The 23,400-nt window shown below is 35.7% G+C and overlaps 3 protein-coding genes and 1 pseudogene across 4 annotated transcripts; 3 read left to right on the top strand and 1 right to left on the bottom strand.

The window, feature by feature from the left end:
• Nucleotides 1–109: 109 nt before the first annotated feature.
• PAPS1 (poly(A) polymerase 1) lies at nucleotides 110–6,097 on the top strand. The gene is made up of 12 exons (XM_008241992.3): nucleotides 110–787; nucleotides 888–965; nucleotides 1,176–1,283; nucleotides 2,086–2,148; nucleotides 2,242–2,403; nucleotides 3,137–3,250; nucleotides 3,342–3,404; nucleotides 3,499–3,828; nucleotides 4,089–4,253; nucleotides 4,354–5,301; nucleotides 5,703–5,776; nucleotides 5,950–6,097. The coding sequence occupies exons 1-12, from the start codon at nucleotides 671–673 to the stop codon at nucleotides 5,993–5,995; spliced, it is 2,268 nt and encodes a 755-aa protein (XP_008240214.2). The 5' UTR covers nucleotides 110–670; the 3' UTR covers nucleotides 5,996–6,097.
• Nucleotides 6,098–8,439: 2,342 nt separating this feature from the next.
• On the top strand, nucleotides 8,440–10,465 carry LOC103338750 (transmembrane protein, putative (Protein of unknown function, DUF599)). Its single transcript, XM_008241994.2, has 2 exons — nucleotides 8,440–8,699; nucleotides 9,664–10,465. Exons 1-2 carry the CDS (start codon nucleotides 8,538–8,540, stop codon nucleotides 10,222–10,224), a joined length of 723 nt encoding a protein of 240 aa, XP_008240216.1. The 5' UTR covers nucleotides 8,440–8,537; the 3' UTR covers nucleotides 10,225–10,465.
• A 125-nt stretch (nucleotides 10,466–10,590) lies between these two features.
• On the top strand, nucleotides 10,591–12,489 carry LOC103338826 (uncharacterized; annotated as a pseudogene). The gene is made up of 2 exons (XR_016122084.1): nucleotides 10,591–11,568; nucleotides 11,831–12,489. The product of XR_016122084.1 is annotated as an uncharacterized LOC103338826 (transcript).
• Nucleotides 12,490–20,417: 7,928 nt separating this feature from the next.
• Nucleotides 20,418–22,773, bottom strand: LOC103338828 (early nodulin-like protein 6). The gene is made up of 2 exons (XM_008242084.3): nucleotides 22,284–22,773; nucleotides 20,418–22,152 (listed from the first exon to the last, which is right to left on the bottom strand). Exons 1-2 carry the CDS (start codon nucleotides 22,468–22,470, stop codon nucleotides 21,770–21,772), a joined length of 570 nt encoding a protein of 189 aa, XP_008240306.3. The 5' UTR covers nucleotides 22,471–22,773; the 3' UTR covers nucleotides 20,418–21,769.
• Between the last annotated feature and the right edge of the window lie 627 nt (nucleotides 22,774–23,400).

Below are 23,400 nucleotides of genomic sequence, written 5' to 3'. Positions count from 1 at the left end.
CCGTTGGCGTCACTTCTCCGAGTGGAAATAGGAATTGTTTTTTAATAAAAACGCAAAACAATATCGTCTCGCCTCGCCTGTATCAGGAAAAAAAAAATTAGTGAAAACAGAAACCAACACAATATATAAAGATCATATATGATCTCTGAAAAGCCAATGTAACCTTCTCATTCTCTATAACGCTATCTATCCACCTACAGCGATTCCAGGGTTGGGTCTTATTGAAGATTCTCAGGCTCAGATAGCGACCATGGCCGAAGACCAACAGCGGCGATTCTGAAAGCCGGAGACTTTGGGATTCCACTGAATTTTGGGGCGTACATTTGGTGCTGTTTCTTCTTCGTCTAGGGTTAGGGTTGGAATGGTGTTGTACTTTGTATTACGAAATCAAAAATCTAGGGTTAGCTTTTCTTTCAATTTTGTTTCTCCTTTTTCTTTGTAGCTTTGGGGTTCTGTTCTACCCAATACTCTGTATCTGAAAATTACTTCATTATTATCTTTTTTTTTATTTGTTTGTTTCTGATTTCATTATTTTGGAAAGGAAAAAAAAAAGAAGAATAAAAGAGTGCAAAATATCATCAATAAGAATTTGTTCTTGACGGCCCCATCCCAATTCCCATATTGTTAAAAAAGTTATATTCAAAGTAATTTAATTTTCTTTCGTAAATAAATGGCGAGTCCCGGATTAAGCAACCGAAATAACGGGAAGCGATTAGGCATTACGGAGCCCATCTCGTTAGGTGGACCGACGGAGTACGATGTGATCAAGACTCGTGAACTTGAAAAGGTTTTGGTTTGGTTGATATTCAATTTGACCCATATCTAAATTTTGGGTATTTACATGTGATTATGCTGAATTTCGGTCTCTGCTTTTTCTGGGTTTTCAGTATTTGCAAGATGCTAGATTGTACGAGAGTCAGGAAGAGGCTGTGAGTAGGGAGGAGGTTCTTGGCAGGCTAGACCAGGTTGAACTATCTTTTTCTGTCCCTGCTGTTGTTATTGCTATGTTTGTTTTCTCAGAAAAGTGAGGAGAATAAAGAAAATAGGTTTTAAGTTCAATCTTCTGTTTTGTTTCAGGTTTTATTATTTAATTTCTGAGACATTTGATGTGATATATACTTAATACTGTATTCTCTGATTGTAATTTATCATTTTGGTGCTGAATTCCAAGCCAGATTGTGAAGATATGGGTTAAAACAATTAGCCGAGCAAAGGGCTTGAATGAGCAACTAGTGCATGAAGCAAATGCTAAGATTTTCACCTTCGGCTCATATCGGCTAGGGGTATGAAGCTCTCTTACTCTTTTCCATCCCAGAGGGTTTTTTTGTTTGCAGTTGTCATGTTAATGTTGTCTAACTGTTGGATGGTTATATCTTAAAGACCTTTAGCAAAGCTTGTCGATTGTGGATGCATTATAAACTTCTCTTGCTGGCTTATCTATTTCTTAAACTATTTACTTTTGGGTTGCATTTCCGTATTTTTATTGGAGCACATGAAGTGAATAAAATAGTTCCCTCTCCGTTGGTCATGTGTCTCAGTATCTTTATTTTTGACATCAATGTGATAAGGTTTTTCTGAAGGCTAGATATGAAAAGACCCTCTTTTACCTTTGATTAGAGGAATGACCCCATATGGCAACACAATATGGCACCATATATAGGGAGGGTTTCACAATTGGTAGACTTGAATTTGTTTATCTTTAACAAAATGCACTGTACATTAGATCTTTTAACAGTATCATAGAGAAAAAATGTCTATGGATTTCTTTCTCTCCAAACTCTTTGTTAATCAAAATGTCTGTGTGATGATAGTAAGCAGGATACTTGAAAGAATTGTCACAGTTCACCATCCATGCCTCGTGTTCTCTTTATGTGCCTGGCTTTGTTACTACTTCGTAGGAAAATATGGTAACTTGTTGATTGAATTATTATTATCAGTAGGGCTCACCTTTTTTTGATAAATTTTGAGTCTTGTTATGAATAATTATATTTGGATGTGGAATCTGTATATTATTAAAAAGTTTGTTTTTTTCCCCATTCAAAGCTTCACATATTCTATTTTTCCTCATTCGCCCCTTATTGTTAGGTTCATGGCCCTGGAGCAGATATAGACACACTCTGCGTTGGACCTAGACATGCAACTCGAGAAGTGCGATCAGCCTTACCTTTTATTGTGCAATAGTTTTTACTTCATTTTTGCCGTATTAATCAACTTCAAATTTATTTTATAACTTGTGTGTAGGAAGATTTCTTTGGCGAGCTACAGAGGATGCTGTCTGAGATGCCTGAAGTTACAGAGTTGCATCCTGTGCCTGATGCTCACGTCCCAGTTATGAAATTCAAGTTCAGTGGGGTTTCAATAGATCTTCTTTATGCAAAACTATCACTTTGGGTTATTCCTGAAGTAAGTGTTGGTTATATGCTGGAAGTTCCTTATTCACAATTGAACACATTGTCATCCTTTAATTTTGCATGCCTTATTAACTTCTTTTATGCATCGCTAGAAAGATAATAGATGGCTTACTGATTCATAATTTTTCATTCATTATTTCATAAAAACCCTTTGAAAAAGCATAGGCAGTGGAGATTTTTGCACTCATTCATATTTTCCTTTCATCAAATAGTCTCTTAACTAAGATCATTTGACTGAATGTAAATTATGAATTTCTAAAGGTCGCTTTAAATGGTTAGCCCAGATCAGGTTAGCTTAGATCAGAAATTGTCTGTGCTGGACTAAAATTTGCTCAAATAGCTAAATCTTACACTCAATAAGTAATAAGTGCGTTGATTCGCCCCAGCCACGGCCAGGGAAGGGGGTAGGAAGACTAGCTATAATTATTCTATACGTATTGAGTCAGAAACAGCGAGAAGAGCAGTCCATTTAACTGAGAAGGATGGCGCCCATATCCCTACGTATACGAATCATAAAACATACGAAAAAGAGATCAATTATATATCCCATAAAGCAAATATAAATACTTGCCCTTCTCCTCTAGTCTTGGTATGGTAGCTGAAAAAGGAGCGGATAAAAACCGGGACTACACTTCTTTTTTTAAAAGTTGTTATATAAGGAAAAAGATATCTCTTTTGAAATTTTTCTAGTATTTTTTGTTTCCAACGTTTTTTATTTGGAGCAGGACTTAGACATATCACAAGACTCAATACTACAGAATGCAGATGAACAGACAGTTCGTAGTCTCAATGGTTGTAGAGTTACAGATCAAATTCTGCGTTTAGTGCCAAGCATTCAGGTTCTGGCCATCATTGTCTTGCTTATTTATATACAGTTTTTTGTTTTAAATCTTTTTATTTCTAATCATGTAACTGGCTTTTTTATGGCAGAATTTCCGCACAACATTGAGATGCATGAGGTTATGGGCAAAGCGTCGTGGTGTTTATTCAAATGTATGGTGGGGTATTTCTGATGCACTAGATTATTCCATAATGCTAGACAATATTCTTTTTACTTACGATTTGTGCTGCTTTCTATCATGAGCAGGTTGCAGGATTTCTTGGTGGTATAAACTGGGCATTGCTTGTTGCTCGCATATGCCAACTTTACCCAAATGCACTGCCTAATATGCTAGTGTCTCGGTTCTTCAGGGTGTATACTCAGTGGCGTTGGCCAAATCCAGTCATGCTCTGTGCTATTGAAGAAGGTTCTCTTGGACTTCAGGTTTGGGATCCTAGAAGAAATCCAAAGGACAAGTATCATTTGATGCCTATTATTACTCCTTCTTATCCCAGCATGAACTCCAGCTACAATGTGTCCTCAAGTACGCTGCGTATCATGTTAGAGGAGTTTCAGAGGGGAAATGAAATTTGTGAGGTACGATTCTGTGGTGCAAGTTGTGATGACTTCTTTCCACAACACAGAGAACATATAGGTGACAGGATAAGATTTCTCATTGACTCATGTTATGTAATGATTTGAGTGGTGGTGTTCTTGTTCTTGTTAACTAGGCTATGGTTGTTAAGTTTACTGTTTATTTCAAATGTTCCATTGATGGAGTTGTATTCCTTTAAAAAATCTGCAAAATGTGAATACTGTGCCTCTGTCCCGAGTTTGATGTTTGGTAATGCTTGCAGGCTATGGAATCAAATAAGGCTGATTGGGACACCCTATTTGAGCCTTATGATTTCTTTGAAGCATATAAGAATTATTTGCAGATAGACATCAGTGCAGAAAATGCTGATGACTTTAGAAAATGGAAAGGCTGGGTTGAGTCCCGTCTTCGCCAACTAACGCTGAAGGTGAAACTATTCCTTCAGTGTTATTCTTTTGCTCTCTCTCGCTCCCTTTCTCTTTCATAATAATCAGTGATGCTTATTCATCTGTTACATATTAATCCAGATTGAGAGGCACACTTATGACATGCTACAGTGTCACCCACACCCAGGTGATTTTTCAGACAAATCCAGACCTTTTCATAGCTCTTACTTCATGGGCCTACAACGAAAACAAGGAGTTCCCGTCACTGAAGGTGAGCAATTTGACATAAGGGCAACAGTAGAGGAATTTAAGCAGTCTGTCAACCGGTACACATTATTGGAGCGTGGAAGGGAGATCCGTGTATCCCATGTAAAACGCAGGAACATTCCTAATTTTGTATTTCCTGGTGAGGTTCGACCTTTGCGCCCGTCTAAAGTAACTTGGGGGAGCAGGCGCGGTTCAGAACTGAAGGTTTCTGGCGATGCTCAACCAGATAAATTGTGTGAAGGTAAAACTGATTTAGATGGATCAGATGGTGGACAGAAGAGAAAGCGGGTGGATGATACTGTAGAGACTGACTCAAGGTATGCAAAGTCTTTACATCTCTGCAGTGGGGAAGTTCATGCGGCTAGCCCTCCTATCAGCAATATCAGTTCACGTTCCACAAAATGTGAAAGTATGGATGCAAACAAAAAGGTTGATGATAGCATAGCAGTTAGCTTAGAAAAGATAGAAAACCCAGCAGATATTCCTTATCAGAATGGTCAGATTGAAGTATCGTCAAGGTGCAATCCCCCAAACGATAGTCTACCTGCTGCTGCGAATACGTCAAGTTTTAAAGAAGCAGAGAAGATGGCATTAGAGAAGAATATGGCTGGCCCATATGTTTCACACCAAGCTTTTCCAGAACTGGATGAGCTTGAAGATGATTCTGAATATAGACATCAAGTTAAAGATTTTTCCAGGAACATGAAAAGCAGTCAAATGGAGCCTTCAGAGGAGAGTGTATCAGTTTCAGCGCTAGTAAACTCAAGCAATGGAGCTGGTCCTTCCACTGATTCATATAATGGGGGCTTAGAGGAACTTGAGGTCAAACACATGACTTTTGTTTGTGCTCCTATTTTTTGACTTTCAAAGTTTTCATCTCATTATTCAATTATGTTCCGCATCCCTTGTGGATTTTTATATTTGGTTGCATGTGCAGTATTTGTTCTTAAGATTTTTTGTTTGTTTTTCTTTTTCGGTTATACTATTTTGTGAGTGCATACTTAGGGTAAAGCCGTTCAGAACATCTAAGTTTTTATACAAACTTTAAAAACAAAATAAGTTTCCTCTTAATATATATGGGAGGTAAAGGGGAATCATTTTGTATTTGCTTTTTTTGATCTTTTCTATGTTATTCTGTGTCATTGCTTTAGCACTGTTGGTTGCTTGTTCATTGAAGCTTTTAACTGGTAATTCTTCTTTTATTGCATGTTTTAATTTTACAGCCGGCGGAACTTATGGTGCCATCTTCAAATGGAACCCCACCTGAACCTGTGGCACAGAAAAAGTCGATCATCAGGTATTCGTTGGTTCAATCAATTCTGAAACCATTTCAATTTAAATGTGCGTGATTGATCGTCACACCAGAATCGTTCTATTAAATCCTGAAATACTTTGAAAAACAGGTGCATTACTATTCCTTTCAGCAACTTTTATGCCTTGAACCTCTTTTTTTCTTCTTGTTATTTGCAGGTTGAATTTCACTTCGTTGGCCAAAGCTGCTGGTAAAAGCTCATAAAAGGATGTTGAATTTGAAATCTCATATGTATTATAAGAATTGCACTTTTTTCACTTTTTGTATCAACTGTTATAATCAATAAAATTTGAATTTTTCTATGAACATGAGAATGCTGGTGCTAGTTTCTGATTTTTCTCATTTCACCAATGATTGATGGAACCCTTGCTCACATTCAATCGACCAAGGTTACGACCAGAAGTGAGACGTGGCTGCTGGCATTAGGATCACACACTTATTATAATATAGAACTAGAGCAAAATCTGATCAACTCAGTCAATACAATTTTATTTTATTTTTATGTTTTGAGCACAAGCCATTGGGGAAGAGGGGTTTTTGAGTGGAGGTGGAGGTGGAAGAACTCAACCAACTAAGATCTATTCATTATAGTCAATGCCATTGGAGAAGAGAGGTTTTGAACCTCTGCCTTCATGAGTGGAGGTGAAAGAACAAAACCAAATGAGACTTACTCATTGTAGTCAATACAAGATCTTTAGCTTGTGCAAAAAGTAATAAATAAATCAATGAAAGCCTTAACAGGTACACCAATACAGTGCATGGATGATGATGTGATGTTACTGAATAATTTATAATAAAATTAGGGTAATGATTTTCCCACTTTAAAATTAACCCCTATAATAATCGAATGAAATTTGGTCTGTTTATGAAAAAGAAACAAATTTTTTTTTTATTAACAAAAACGAAACAAGATTATTGAAACCAAACCCTCTGTTTGTATTGAGGAAAATAACTTGAGAATTGAAGAGGAGAAATTGATATTTCAATTGTTTGGCAACTTAGTATGGAACTTATTAAATGATGCTCGGAAAAAAAATCATAGAAATTGAGGATCAAGATTTCCGAGTTTAAGGGGGGTGTATTCAATTGAGATTTTAATAGATTGTTTTGAAGCTTAAAAGTCCAATGGTATCCAATTATGATTTTTATGTAATCAATAAAAATCTGGTGGTATTCAATTAAGAATTTTAAATAATCAATCTAAGTCTTGTGGTATTCAATTAAGACTTTTAAAAGGTAAGAAAAAAATACGGTGGTATTAAAAAACTTACCGATTTTGAGGTATTTCGTTAAATGGTGTATTGTGTGAGACTTTTGAGTGTGTGATACAAATACCAAATCCCATAAAAAATTCCACCCTCCTATGCTTGATTCTCACGTTTTTGGTTTTTGGGGAAGATGAACAAATGAAGATAAACAAGGTACTCATGTCTTTATATGGGCTTGGTTTAACCAGACTCAATCCTTCTGTATTTAGTGGATAAACTCATATAGCCGTCTTTTTCTCTTGACTGTTTGGTTGCATGAGGTGTTTCCCGCCTTTCTTTGGGCTTCATGTCTATACTTTTTGTTTACCTTCAGATACCTAAACAATAATTTCAAATACGTTGCTTTCAATAGTTGTTCATATTATGCAATCTGCGTGCATTTTTCCCAATAGATTTTCAGCTCCTTTGTTTATTTGTCTTTCTTTAGTCAATTTGTGGAATTAATTTGAGTGACAAGTGTTCTGTACTAGTATCATGTCATAGCTGGACCATTTTGACTTGTATTCAGTTGTCAAGTTTCTTATTGAATTGATTCAATTAATTTGTCTATTGTAATATTTATAAATTCAATAAATTCAAGATTTTTCCTTCTTGTAGCTTGTTCATATGTCAATTCTCAGTTCTTGACCAAGTTCTCTATTCAAAACTTAATAGCTGTATGGTTTTAGTTTAATGATAGTTATGTTTGAATTTTGGGACCGCTATGGTTTTAGCTATAGAACAGGATAATTTGAAGAAAGCCATACATGACAGATAGTAATGACAACTTGATCTAAGTTTGGTGTAACTTCAACTTTCTGCTTCTTTAAAGGCTCGACATCCTTTAACTAATGGATGAAAGATGGCTAACTCAAATCCAATCCACACTTCGGTGAAATCTACTTTGGAGAATACAACAAAGTCATACATGAATTAAAATCATAAGTAAAATCTTGTAATTACAATCTATTAAAATCATAAGAAAAATCATGTAATTACAAATCATGTTGAAATCTATTATATTAAAATCTCAATTGAACACACCTCGTAATTTCCGCTAAAAAATGCATCATTTCACAATTTCTATTAAGTATGAATTCGTTTTTCACTGTAATTTCTATTGTTTACAAAATTCGACATACATAAACCCGAACACTAAAACTATTAATTACCAAATTTTTTAACCATATCTAAATTTCTTCATTTATGAATTTTATACAATTTTCAGTTCTTACATCCATAAGCAAGTATTGCTGAAAAGCTAACTCCAAAAGTGAAAAATTGGCATGTACTGCGCTCTGACTCTGTTCACACTGTCTCTCACGCTGTGAAACCTCTTACCTTTCCTTTTCTGCATTTCATTTCATATACAACAATTATAATACATATTAGTATATTACCCTTTTTCAGTGTCGGTGTCTTAACGCCTTTGTCTTCCAAATTCTCATTCACTTCTCTCTCTGAGACAGACACAGAGAGAGAGAGAGAGAGAGAGAGAGATGGAAGAGGAGCAGCTGGACTATGTGCTGGTACCACTGGGTCTGTTGGTGTTTGGAACATATCATGCGTGGCTGCTCATCACTATTCTGCGCGATCCAATTCGAACTGTCGTTGGCCTCAATGCTCAGTCTCGTCGCCAGTGGGCCTTATCCATGATGAGTGTCAGTTCCCATATTTCTCTCTCTGTCTCTATACACATCCTGTTCTGTTCAATTGGTGTCTGAATTCTTTAGCTAGCTAGTGGGTATTTGAATTTTTCCTTTTCGATGGTTAGTGAGCGTGATCATGAAACTAGAATTACATCCAACCATATGACCAAAAAAGAAAACAAAACGAACTGGCTAAGTAAATCCCTTTACAATTTGGCTGTATTCCATGTCCTTTCTTGGTAGGTAGGAAGTAGGTACCCTTTACAATTACTAATACTGATCCTTTCTCTGTAAAGAGTTTTGCTTTGGGTTTAAGAGTAAGGTGGCTGGAAACTGGGAAATAGTTCTTCATGTTGGATCATGTAAGATGAGAGTCTTTGGGCACATGGAAAGCTGTTGTCTTTAAGACTTTCCAGCATCGTTTAAAGGTTTTGGAAACTTAAAGTTCTCGAACTAGCTACTCATTTACAACTCTACTGTATATGTGTCAGTTGGCTTATGCTATACAAAGAAGCAAGCTTCATCTCACATTTCTTTCTTCATGCTAGAATTTTCAAGATCCAAAATTTAATTAGGAGGCTTAAAGTTAAACATTACTAATTGGCTTCTTTTGGCTACCAGTCCCACGAATTGGAGATTAACTAGTAGGATTCATTCATGTACCTTGGTTAGGCTGATCTCTGGACAAGACCATTTGGTGGAGTCATGATAGTATATCTAAGGTGTATTTCTTGCTTGACTTCTTCTGTTGCTTTCCATCACCAACAACAAGCTAAGATGATCTTTTATGATTTTTAGAAGTTAATCCTGTTTTCTGTGATTATTCATTGGTATCTTTCAAAGTTTCAATCCCCTAATTTTATTGAAACCTCAAACTATTGTCTAACTTTTCAAGAAGAAACAATAGAATTTGAGCGTTGGTCCATCATATATATAATTAAAGAGTCAACTCCTTTCCTTTAATTATATTGATCAGGACCCCTTGAAGAATGGTGTATTGGCTGTTCAAACCATACGCAACAACATAATGGCATCTACACTGTTGGCAACAACAGCTATCACTCTGAGTTCTCTGATCGGTGTATTTGTGAGCACACCATCAAGCTCTCGCAGCACAGCATCGAGATTAGTTTATGGCAATAAGACTGAATTTCTCGATTCGATCAAGTACATTGCTATCTTGCTGTGCTTTCTTGTTGCCTTTCTCTTGAATGTGCAGTCAATTAGATACTATGCCCATGTTAGCTTCTTAGCCACTGTGCCCACATGGAAGAGTCAAAAGGATTATATGGAGTACGTTGTGAGGAACTTGAACCGAGGAGGCTTCTTCTGGTCCCTTGGATTAAGAGCTTTCTACCTCTCATTCCCTCTCTTCCTCTGGATATTTGGACCCATACCCATGTTTGTGTGTTGCTGCATTTTGTCCTGTGTTCTTTATTTCTTGGACACAACCACCAGTTTTACAAGACATCTTCACACTAACTCTCTCAAAGAGGTCGCATTTGGTGATGTGGAATTAGTTGGACAACCGTCATGATAACAAGGTCTTGGAAATTACCTTCTTCTTTTTTTCCTTAATCCTGTTCAGATTTATTAGAATATTAGTTGGTTTATTATATCTTAAGTAGATGGATCTTCTGTATATTTTTCGTAACTGTGTACGTATTTTGGTTCCTGCTTTTGGATTTTGGAAAGCATATAGTTAAGACTTGAGACCTTGGAGGCTATGGGATGCATTTGCTATATGAAAATTTTCATATGAATATCATGTTTTAATATATGCTGGGTGTAAGATGAATGTTGGATTTAAATAGAACTCCGTCGAATGAATATCATGTATTATTTTGTGTAAATTAAGATATTTGTCATGCATGCTGAACTGAATGGCAGGATGCATGACAAATTCTATATATTGCTGAATTGCAATGTATTAGGGTTTGGAGGTCCAATAATGAATGGCAGTATGCTCAATTCCTAAACAACATGGAAAAACTGAGAGGTAGTATAAATTCTGTCCAAAACATTTGTCCCAACAAAACCTAAGCTGCCTGCAGGGGATTAATTAACTAGCTAAAGTTAGATTACGTGTGTTTTGTTTTAGGGAGATTCTCCGATAAGAATTTTATGTTAAGAATTGGTTACATGCTTATAATATTGGTTGTTGGATTGCATTCATTAAATGTGTTGGTAGTGTCTTAGATGCAATCTAACAACCAAGATTAGAAGTATGTAACCAATTCATTACAACTCACTCAGTATTTTATCTTCTTTTATTTATTTATTTATTCACTAACCAAATAAAACAAGTGTAGAAATACTGCGTGAACCAATGCATTGGATGAACGTGCCCTGATATCAGCGTTCAAAAACTTTCAACTCAACTTTTCTTTATCAACTGGTTTCCAACAGAGCCACTTGTCCTTTTTATTTTGGTCCCATTTGGCTATATTTTTTGGTTTGTCAGAAGCCAATTAATCAACCAACACATTGGCAATTGAGGATCAGATCCAATCCAGTCATGACCAGATACAATATTAACAGTTATAAGCTTGCTCTGTCTTTGCCTTAAGCAGCTAAACCCTGTCTTCTGTAACTTCAGACAACTCACTCACTCTCAAGGATAGGGGAAGAGAGAGAGAGAGAGAGAGAGAGAGAGAGAGAGAGAGAGAGTAATTAAGCGGTAAAGAGACTAAAAGAGTAGAAGAGAAGAGAGATGGAAGGGGATAGCTTAAGCTGGGACTATCTGCTGGTACCAGTGGGTCTGTGTGTGTTGGGAATATACCACATTTGGCTACTCATCACAGTTCTGCGCAATCCCACAAAAACTGTCATGGGCCTCAATTCTGCGGTTCGCAAACAATGGGTCTTCTCCATGATGGCTGTTAGTCCCCCTTTCTCTTTCCTTATATGTTTTCCTTTTGCAATTTACAGGCTTTGTTTTTTAGAAACCAAAAAAAAAAAAAAAAAAAAAAAGCTACAGACTTTGGTAAGTAAAACTTTTGAGAAGGATAATGGTCAATGGGTGAGAAAAACCAATTGCATTTCCTTCATATATACAATGATACATGGGGCATGAATAATTAACACGTGCTATGCTAATTAGCATTAAGTTGCGAAGTTTAAGTTCTCTGCATCAATTTCAGGACCCGATGAAGAATGGTATTTTGATTATACAAACATTGCGCAACAACATAATGGCACTTCCCTTTTGGCAACAACAGCAATTACTCTTTCTTCTGTGATCAGTGTGTTTGTGAGCACCAGCTCCAGCTCTAGCTCTGACAGCACTGTATCACAACAATTAGTTTATACCATCCCTCTTTCTTCAATCAAGTACTTCTGCATTTTGCTCTGCTTTCTTGTTGGATTTCTCTGCAATGTGCAGTCTACTAGATACTTTGCCCATGCTAGCTTCTTGGCTACTCTGCCAACAGGGAAAGACAAAACGGATTACATTGAATATGTTTTGACAACTGTGAATCGAGGAAGTTACTTTTGGTCCCTTGGATTGCGAGCATTCTACCTTTCAATTCCTCTCTTTCTCTGGATCTTTGGGGCAATTCCCATGTTTGTTTGTTGCTGCATAATGACAAATGCTCTCTATTTTTCGGACACAACCACCAGTTCACAACTTATTCACAGCCAATCCCTCAAAGAGGAAGGGAGAACCAATGATGTCGAATCAATTGGTCAATCATCGTAAGTTCTGTTCGATAATACATAATACTGTTACAATTGGTATTTCTTAAGTCATGATATCACGATAACAGATTGTGTCTATTTTAATCTGAATATTATTGTTTGTGTGTGTCTCCTCTGCTTGTGTTTTGAATGTCCATGTTCATGTGTGTCCTCTCTTTTTTCGCTATAGATTGACATATGTCTTTGATTCTTATACTGGTGGGAGAAAACTTTAGTCTAAGATCTTGGAGGAAATCTTTGATAAGTCTGGCATGCTTTAGTATTATCTTGGACTGAAGAGCAGTGTTCGAAGCAATGTTTTATTATCTTTGTTTTCTAAAAGACAAGTATTTAGAATTTTCAACTGGACAAAGAACATTTACATGTAATATTCTAAAAGATGAGAGAATTCTCTGCAACTAGCCTTTGGAAATATGTGGTTGTCAGTGTTCTTCTAAAAGAAAAAGCCAAGTCTAAGACTATGAGGATTAATTCCTTACCATTGTGGCAGGCATGAAAAGCTTTTACCTGATCGAACAACTTGGCCAATAGGCAATCTAATACCAAGAAAACTAATTCCACTATGCTAACAGAACAATGGATTATGGATTTTGTATTATATGCTTAGACAAAAGTCTTGATTTGCTCATTTTAATGCCAAAAAGTTGAAAAATCTTGATATTGGATCATGCATTCTGCAGCAAAGAATATAGTTTCAAATGGGATTTAGAAATACCTTATTTAGTGTTAGTAGCCAGTAAAATACAACGAATTTAAATTAAGCAATAGGATTCTTCAAATTTCTTGCTGGGGGAATTTGCTGCCACTCGCCAAATGTTTGACTTGTTCCTTACCTACTTTTAGGTCATGCGTCTATATGTTTATTTTTATTTGGGGTCTGACTCTGAAGATATCTTGTTCTGGATTCTCGGGGCAAATTCTGGTTTTGAGGACTTTCTTATTCGCCGTCCCCTACTTACGGATTATGACTCAGTTTCTGCCGCTAATGTTGCTAGATAGTCTGTAATATGTTTCTGTTGCCGGTTGCTAAGTCTTCCTAATAGCTATTTGCTGTGTTCTGTACGCTTCCCATCTCTGCAAGCATTGCATAGGCGTGAAGGCTGCCTTTGTGTTTATTAAGATTGGCAAAAATGTGCTATCTTCTTGCTCTGCTGCACTGAGTCCTGGTTATCTTTCTTTTTCTAAATCTCAAATACCCATTAGGTGGCTTTCACTGCGGGTGCATCCAGGTCGAAAGTTATAAATTATACTTGTTATGAACCCTCTCCTTGCTCCTTTAATCAAGAGAGAATTTTATTTTATTTTTGTAATTCATCATTGATTGCAGTAGCATTCGCGGAACCTCTGTTTTAGTGTTTTTTTTTTTCAAGGGTAGGCCACAAATGGAAAAAAAAAAAACTCTGGGATATTGCAACTCTATCAGTAGAATGCTGTTCTAAGAGGGATTGGCAATGCCATTGTTTATTATCTCTTGCACATTGAACTTCTGATGAAATAGCATGCTACCACCACAACACATTCACTAGACTGAATGGGGGAAGGAAATGATGGTGTTTTTATTAATCAGGAATTTGAATTCTTATTATGAATTGAATTCCACTTATGGAGGATTCCAGCGTTTACTTTGCATCAATGAATTAAAAATTAAGTGGGGCTCACACAAAATTAAGAATTGAATTCCTGATTTTGGAGGAATTCAATTCTTGGGTAGGATGTAGTATTCTAATTGCTGGAGAACTAACTCATTAGGAATTATCTTTTTTACCCATTATATCCTTACACAATTTTAAAATTTTCACATTTATCATATACTTTAACCTAACAATGAGGACATTTTAGTAATTAATACCACTCATACCCCAATTCCATATAGTTTAGTAAGCAACTTCAATAGAAATCCGGAATCTAACTCTCCTCAATCCATATGATTTAGTAAACAACTTCAATAGGAATCTGAAATCTAATTCTCATCAATTCAATTCATCCTCAATTCAATTCCTCATTATTCAATTACGGATTAATAAACATGCCACGTAAAAGAAGTAGAGTAATTGTTTTGGCATCTTATGCTTGTAGAGGATGCTATCTGTATGATATGACTTGATTCTGATATACAAGAAAGTTTTTCTGGCTGTTGGTGATAGTGGAAATACGTATGGCTTAGTTTGAAGCAGAACAATTTTGGACAATTTTGGAATGTGGCAGGTGCAAGCAGCTAGAAGATGAAACCGAATAATGACAGGCACAAATTGAATACAAAGCTTATTTTGGAAATGTCAAATGTATAAATCCCATGAGCATGAGCCGACATGTGTGGGGTTGTTCTTGACTTATGCTATTCATCACTTGTTCACCTTGTCATGATTGCCGAGCTAGATAGCACTCAAACACAAATAAATATACGCTAATGCTAATTATGCTAATGCTATAGCTCGCCTCTCCATGATTGACGGACAATACAAGAGAAATCTGCATGCGTCTACACAGTTTATGATCGAAATTCTCTTTCTCTTTCATTTTCATGTATTATATATATATATATATATATATATTAAAGCAGTCCAAAATCATAAAAGTAATCAAATTTATTAGTTCCCGGTGGAACTGATACTGAATAAATATAAGAGCTGTAAATATTTCAATTAATTCCAAAAGTAGTCTATCTAGTCTTTGGCTGGGTTGTCTATCCATGTTCATTGCAATTTGCATTGCCCATGATAATGATGAATCAATCTGACATAAGGGACCAGTACTAGTATAGCCACTACACTCTGAACGTGCAGTCAGACAAAGACAATATATAAGGTACAGGACCAGATTTTTTATATTTTAAACATATAAATATATATATATATATATATATATATATATTTGTGTGCGTGTGCTAGCTAGGCAAGCAGGCATATTGGCCAGAAAGAGCTTAATCTCCATGACATGTATATTTATCTTTTCAGAAACATCCACTTCCTAAACCTACCAAACAAAAGGTTTTGGAAGATGGTCTAGATTAGCTACTTTCCAAATGCATATATATATATATATATATATACACACACACATACATAATTTGATTGCGTACTCTCTCTCTCTGATGATGATGATGATGATTAGATTAGATTAGACATGAATTCAACACAATTTCCTAATTTATCATCACACCATTATCACAGATACTCAAGAGACGGTTCGTCTTTGTTTTAGGATAAGTTCCCAACTCTATTCTCAAGTATACTTCAATCCTTTATATTATATATCCAATCAAAGGAGGCGCATGAATTAATTAATCCAGAGACATATGGGGGCCTATCAAACTGCAGCCACTTTCAAATTCTTGATGAATGTACACAACTTTCTCTTTCTGACTTCTCTCTCTCTCTCTCTCTCTCTCTCTCTCTCTCTCTCTCTCTCTCTCACTTAAAAGTCTAAGCTGCATAGTTGGAAGACGTACAGTTTTATCATAACAGCACTTGAATAATATATGAGAGAGATGATAAATAGAATAGCTAAGGCGTAGTGGAAGGAAGGAATTCTTCTTCGTTCTTCTTCTTTTTCCTTGTTTAATTTCAAAGACAAGTTAATGATGTTCAAGCCATAGCCCAGTAAGAATTGGATCCCACTACCCACTAGCTCGCTCGCTCTCTCCCATATATGATCCCATACCATGCTGTCTCTGTCTCTCTCTCCACTTAATTAATTCACTCTATTTTCCGTGGTGGGATGGCATTATAAGGAAGGAAGCTCTAGTAGGGTTGTTTGCCTTTTGACTATACTACTATACGCATTGCACATTACAACTTTACTACATTTAACAACGTTATAATTATTCCAATAAGGGTGGATAAGATCAATTATGAATTTCTCATTCATTTAATCAATGCATGCAATATACTATATCATATCACATCAACTATATACTAGCTAGTATAATCACTCAAACAATGTTATTAGTTTGGCTTGGGCATCATGATCGTGCAGACATTACAGTTCAACTACAACTAAGGTGAGTCTAAGATATTCAATCATAATTAAACAACTTGTTCTTTGAATTAATGAATATGTTAAATTTATCTCTAAATTAAATTATATATATTAAATTAAATTTGTTCATCGCATCTCACACATGCATGAAGGTTTTGGATGTCTCCCTGATATCTTCTATTGTATATATACATTCTATAAGGTAACAGATAGATTCCATAAAATGTTAAGTAAGAATTAAAAATCAAGTAACTAGCTAGCACAATATCTGTTTTTTGCTACCCATCCTTTGTGGCTGGGGACCCTACTAACCCCGAGGGTAGGGGGTGTGTGCTTTGTGCAACTTCACCCACCAATGCTAAGGTGAACAACCCAAGACCACTATGCCTTACCTAAGAATGTTTCAATTAAGCAATCAATCACTTTAATATCCTGCTTAGTTACAAACTCACGCTACTAGGCTCAACAGCACAAATATTTGTTTTTCATTAGAGCCAGAAACATATAAATTCAAGAAAGTCTAGGAGCATAGACCAATATCTGTACTATACGGTTAAAATTAATTATAATCATTAGGAATATGGACACCTGGGTTATCTATTCTATTTCCCTGCATGCTAGTGATCTAAATACTTGATTTATGGTTGTTTACAACAATATTAGTGAGAGATGGATACAATACAATCACATGGAAAAAACTACTAATTAATAAACATATCTAATTAACTCCAAGAATTAACTACAGTTTCTATCATATATAAATATGGAATATTATTGGAATGATTGACTACAAGGCTGGGAAAACGCGTATGAATCTGCAAACTTTTGTCTCCATATATCTTTTTTTCCAGCAAGCTCTCTGTAAAATTAGATCTACCAGGAATGCAAGTGGAAGAAAATAACTAAGAAAATAATGAATCTCTCTTGTAGAAAAACAACATGTGGCCATTCACATTGAGTTCAACAATTTCAAGATATAAGTTCTTTTGCAAAGGAAGGAATTTTTCTTTTGTTCAGCTTATTACAAGTACCACATTTCCTCAGTTTGTGCACAAATATATCAATATGCAGACAGATTGCAGCCCTTCTCCTACCTTCTCCCCAGCCTTCTCTTTTAGGAGTTACAGCTAAATATTAAAATATATATATATTTGTATTTATATATCATCAGAATGTTTTCAGACATCATCTTAATTACTGGAGAAAACAAAAATAGTTGTAAAACTAAGAGATGAAAGATTAAAAAAAAAAACTATATATCTGAGATATCTGACACCAATTAATCACTGGATCTCAGGTATCTTCAGAGACCTAGCTAGCTAGTGAAGATTTTCAACCAAGATCATATATCTAGGGATTGAGACTACAAATTAACAATTGAGAAATAAATAAATTTCACATGAACAGACGCCATCAATATTCATTTCTCCATGTCAGTTGCACATAATATGTATACTCAGCTGAGGAAGGGACTTGATTCATTACCCTAACCTCAACAGACGGATTTTGATGCCATCGCTCACAAACAAGACGAGTCTGATCTGCAAACTGCTGCCGCGCCTTCTCTGATCTGCTTGCCTCACTACTTCAAACCTGTAAAACATAAGAGCAACCGCAGTTGTTCATACATATATATATATATATATATATACACATAAGTGTATGTGTGAATATCATTCTGTGGAGTTTTATGGAGAGTACTAAAATAACAAAATTAAAACTATATATATATAAATATGTATATATATGCAATTGCAAGGAAGCAAGGAATAATCTTGGATTTTCATGAGTTAAAAGGAAGGAAATATGGGAGGTGCAGTGCCGCCTGAAGGGGGGAAGAGAGGTAGCTAGATGGATGGATGGATAGCTAGGTAGGTGATGACAGAAGCATAGAGAGCACAAAGGAGTGAGATGCATATTTGATTGCAAATCATCCATCTGTGCTCTCTATCTTCTGTCAACAACATATCACCACACCACTGCTTCCTCTCCCCCTCCTACCCTAACTTTAATAATTTAATAATATAAATGTTTATTAAACGGAAAGTAGTTGTAGCTGCAGATACTTTAAAAGACTCTCACCAATGGTCCCTATTTATAGGAGAGAAAAAAAGGAGCACCCCGCCCACTACAAAAAAAAAAAAAAAAAAAAAGAAGAAAAACTTTCACAAAGAGAAGGGTACTATAGTACATATAACATATATTTGCAACCGCTTCTCACGAGATAAAATTTTATCAAAAGGACAGATATATAGTACTCATCTTCTTCATCATTTTCTGACTTCCTAACAAACCCCACACAGTTTCCAAGGTAAACCATTATATTACCATTTTAGCCACTGACAGTGAAGAAAGATCTTAAGCTTAACCAACTGCTCACAATTAATAATTTAATATTATTGAAACGAATGAGGAATATACTCCCTCTCCCTCCCTTCTTCCTCCCATTTTCGGAAGGGTTGAATGAGTCAGAAATCTCACTCACAGTGCCTGCCTGCTAATCTAACTACAATTATTTCATTCCAGTACTGTACTGATATATCCAAACAGCATATATCCATGCAGCTTTATTTGATATGCCCCCATGTGCATTAAGGATCTCCATAATCCTGTGCAGATTATGTGTGTGGTCATGGAATCCTTATGCCTCATGCATGCATGCCCATGCATAATGCTTCACATGCATCTTGGCCCTGGTGGTGGAGTGACTAATTAGTCAATATTTTTATTTATTTATGCGTAATGAGATGAGACCCACAAAGAAAGCACAAATCAATTGATAATAATAAACAATGAATACAGTAACACAAGTCAAAGCTACCCACTTGAAATTTGGATCCATCCCAACCACCAGATACCATCTAGAGCTGTGTAGATGCATGATCAGTGCATTGTTTCTAGTCACCATCACCTTGACGCAATGGCGGGCCCAAATTTTTTTTTTTATAGGAATAAGTTAAATTTATTTATTTTACTAGAGATATATTATAAGTATTTTTCCTCTTCAAATATAAATATAAATATAAATCAAACAAGATCATATTACGAGTAAATATAACACGAATAAGTACAAAATATAAATTAAATGTCAAATCAAACTCATTGTCCAACTTCAAAAAATTATGGTCGATTGCGAAATAAAAATAAAAATTTAAGAACTTACCTAGTGAAGTGGAACCCTTCTCTTTTTGAGTGTATCAAAATATCTTTGATTATTGACTCTGAATCAATAATCACATAAAACTCTTTCTCAATGTAGACAATGAGGGAATACTCATCCTCCATATGCATTGGGATGGAGCCCACTCCAACCCAGGGACGGAGCTGTACTAAGGTCTGGGATGGTCCTAGCCCCTCCAATTTATTTAACCCTTTTGAATATATATATTGGATGTGGTAACAAATGCAAAGAAAAATTGCTATACTTAAGCCTATGCCCCCTCACCACAAATCAATATACTTGTCAAAATTGTATTTTAATATGAATATAATAGTAAAATCATACTATATTTATGAAAGAAAACCACTCATTTCAATTCAGTGCTTTTGTACACAATAGTTTACTCAAGAGGCCAAAAAAAAATTATAGAACTAAACTTTTTGTGTTTAACATGTTGTCACCCTCAAATATAAAATCCTAGCTCCGCCCTTGCTCCAACCCAAGTGTAGATCTGCCTTTGACCTTAACAACAGATAATGAATGAGTAAAATAAGTGAAAAGTGAAATATTCACATTCTAGAAATATTAATATTTACTGGTGAATATAAAAAAAAGAAAGAAAAAAAGGTATTTGTGCCAAGCCAATAAGGGCATGCTAATAATTGTTTCAACTTCTATGGAATTTACTTTTGAATTAGTAAAAGATCCCATGAAGACGCAGGACCACTGTGGTCCAACCAATATTTGACTGCTGAATCATCACTATACATATATTTTTGGGTGTTCATAATGCAAAAATAATGTCCTTCAATTTGTGAAAGAAGCATATATATCAATACAAATATATAAAAAAAAAATTAACCGATCATTATCTGGTTTGCTAGCTACTACTTACACATCAACGAAAGTTTGAAAAAGTCGGTTTTTTTTTTTTTTTCTTTTCTTTCTTTCTTTCTTTGTTTGCATACAAAAAGGAGAATCAAATCTAAAATATCTGCCCTCAACCAACCTCATATGTCACTTGATCGCTAATATTCATGATCACGACCAAGCATATATATCTTCTTCTTTTTTATATATACCTCTAACATCATATAAATCAATTGCCTAAAATAGCAGCTCTCCCTATTTTGATAAAAGGAGAGGAGGAGAAAGCAGTGTTCAGTATTTCATTCAATCAAAGATATTCAAGTTTTGTGTGGGAATGAGGAGAGGAGTGTTTGGTCTTGGCTTGGGGGGTCGGTCAGTCAGTCAGTCAGTCAGGGATAATGGCATTATTATTGCAACTTGCCAAGAAGCATGGAGAGGAGGGTATTTCAAAGCATCCCTCAACACGCATTCCTTATCCCTCTATATTAAAGTTGCACACCCACCATATGGGGCGGTGGGCTACTATTATGCTTCGCATCCCATAAATAATATCCTCCACCATAACACGTGTCGACACCCCACCATCATCTATGCACACTACTGGTCTCTTTCTAGCCCTAGGATGATAGTAACCCTGGAAAACTCTCGACAGTCGGCTAATGCCTTTGTGAAACTTGTCTTTTCAGTTCAGTGTAACTGTGTAAATAAAAATTAGGTATACATGAGAAAAATAATAATAAAAGTTGGACCCACTACTGCTATTTTTGGAGGATTGAATTATTCTTGGAATTCTCTAGCTTTCCCCTTTTGGGTTGGAGGGGGTTTATGGGGGTGGGTGATGATGGGAGAGGTTGATTGGCCAAATGGGGTTCTGTTCTGTTCTGCTGCATCTCGAACATGCTTCAATTATCTTATATTTTTTTATCTCTTTGACTAGTAGTATTATGCGATGCGAGTATATATGTGATGCATGTACGATAGGTAGCGTTTAAAGCAGGCTATGAGGAGCTTGCAAGATATATATTTGCATGTACGATATGCGAGTATATTTGCATATATTATTATTATTTTTTTTATGAGGAGCTTGCAAGATATGCAAATATATAATTAATCATTTCCTGCTTTAATTATTAATCTTAATCATGTATGTTGTTCTTGTTGGGGTGGGGATATCAAGACCCAACAACTGGCAATGACAAATTTTTTTGGGCCTCCCTGGGCTTTAGCTACCACCCAATTTTTTGACCAGATTTCAACAAGAGGATTAATATCAAATGACCAAAAGAATTACAAGGAAGAAAAACAAAAATGGGCACTGCCATTTCACTCATTTCAAGATTTAACAAAAAAAAAAATCACCATTGGCATTAATTTAGAAGAAAAAGAGACCAAGGAGAGAGGTCATGATGCAGAAGATAATAGTTGTAGAAGAAATGGCAGCAAGTGCACCAGTGGCATTATTGTTATTATTCCTGTGTTGTGGTAATGAGTCAGATGAATTCTGGTTTGCAGATTGATCAGCATCAGCAGGTGGGGTTTCAACCCCAGCTGGTTCCAAGACTTTGACGACCATCTTCTGCCCTTTCTTGCAGTGTTCAGCAACCCCACTCATGAAATAGAACAGACCGGGTCGGTCCAATGTCACCACACTGCGAGCATCGTTTGAGTAGTAAATGGGGCGATCCGAATGGCATTTTTCGTAATCTTCCTTGCTCACTACCAACACTGAGTCTGCAAATGTCTCGTAACCGAAATCTGGGTCCATCCATCCACGCGAAAATTACAAACCACATTTTATTTTATACAATAGTGATATATGAACAAAGTATATACACATATATATTTATGCATAATATATATATATATATATATATATTGTTACTCACAGAGAGTGTCGTCAACATTGAACCTCTTCTTTGAGGCCCATTCGTTGTACACTAATTGTTGGTGGTATACTGTTTTGGGGACCTCCCATCCATAGGTCTTGTCTCCAACTTCAAATTGAGTACAAGTTACCAAAACGACTTGGATGCCAAGAAAAAGTAAGACAAATACTTTGAAGGAATATTCCATGAAGTATATATATAGTTTGAATTGTTCTTATAGGGAGGTCTTAATTTGCTTGGTTGATCTCCAACTAGCTAGGAGGAATAAAATGGAAGTGTTTGAGGAAGTGGGGGAAAGCAAGTTGGAGTTAAAAAGAGTGATCAAGTTGAAGTTTGTTACTGAGGAAGAAAAGGGGTGAGAGGATTCTTAGGAGTCAAAGGTGGAGATGGTGGGATTGTTTATTCTTTATTGTTGGAGGATATATCATTTGACTTGGTCAGTGTACAACAGTTTTTCAAATAGCAGTTGACTGTGTAATTTTTTGTTCCCCTTTTTCTTAGTTTATTCTTTTTATTCGTCATTTCTGAATTTTACTTTGTGTCAAGCTCAAGTCACGAATTTCTCTTCACTACTTTGCACAAGTAAAAAAAATAAAGTTTTTAAAGAGTGGGAGGAGGACTCTGCTTAGGTCTTTTTTATTTACTTATTTATTATTAATACAAGGATATTGAGGGAAGAATATTTGATTCGAATAGATAATTTCAAGGAGATATTGGGAGATGGGGGATTCGAACATTAGACCTTGGGTGTATGTGTGGATAAATACTTTTAATTATTTGAGCTACGAGTTTGTGTCGGGGCACATGAACTTTGTTACGTTTTGGGCTCTAAACTCCAATTAAATTTAAATATCCCTATTTTTGTCGAATGATATGAACTCAAGAAGATTAAAAAGAAACGTATATGGGGAGCCACCACAGTGGAAAAGTAGGCTAAACTCTCCTCCTTCCCCCTCAAGTGCATTTTGGTTCAATTCACATAGGAGACAATCTTGAGACAACTCAATATAATACTCCCCTTCCCCTCCTTAGTGAATGACAAAAAAAAAATTATAAAAGGAGGCAAAAAATGGTTTAATTTGTTTGTTTTGATCAAATAAATCAGAGGGTAAAGTTG

The sequence above is a fragment of the Prunus mume genome, linkage group LG7, assembly GCF_029339155.1.
Source record: "Prunus mume cultivar Tortuosa linkage group LG7, ASM2933915v1, whole genome shotgun sequence".
In the NCBI taxonomy this organism is placed as follows: Eukaryota; Viridiplantae; Streptophyta; class Magnoliopsida; order Rosales; family Rosaceae; genus Prunus; species Prunus mume.
Note: the sequence above shows the minus strand (reverse complement) of the source record. Positions and strands in the feature narration are given on the sequence as shown.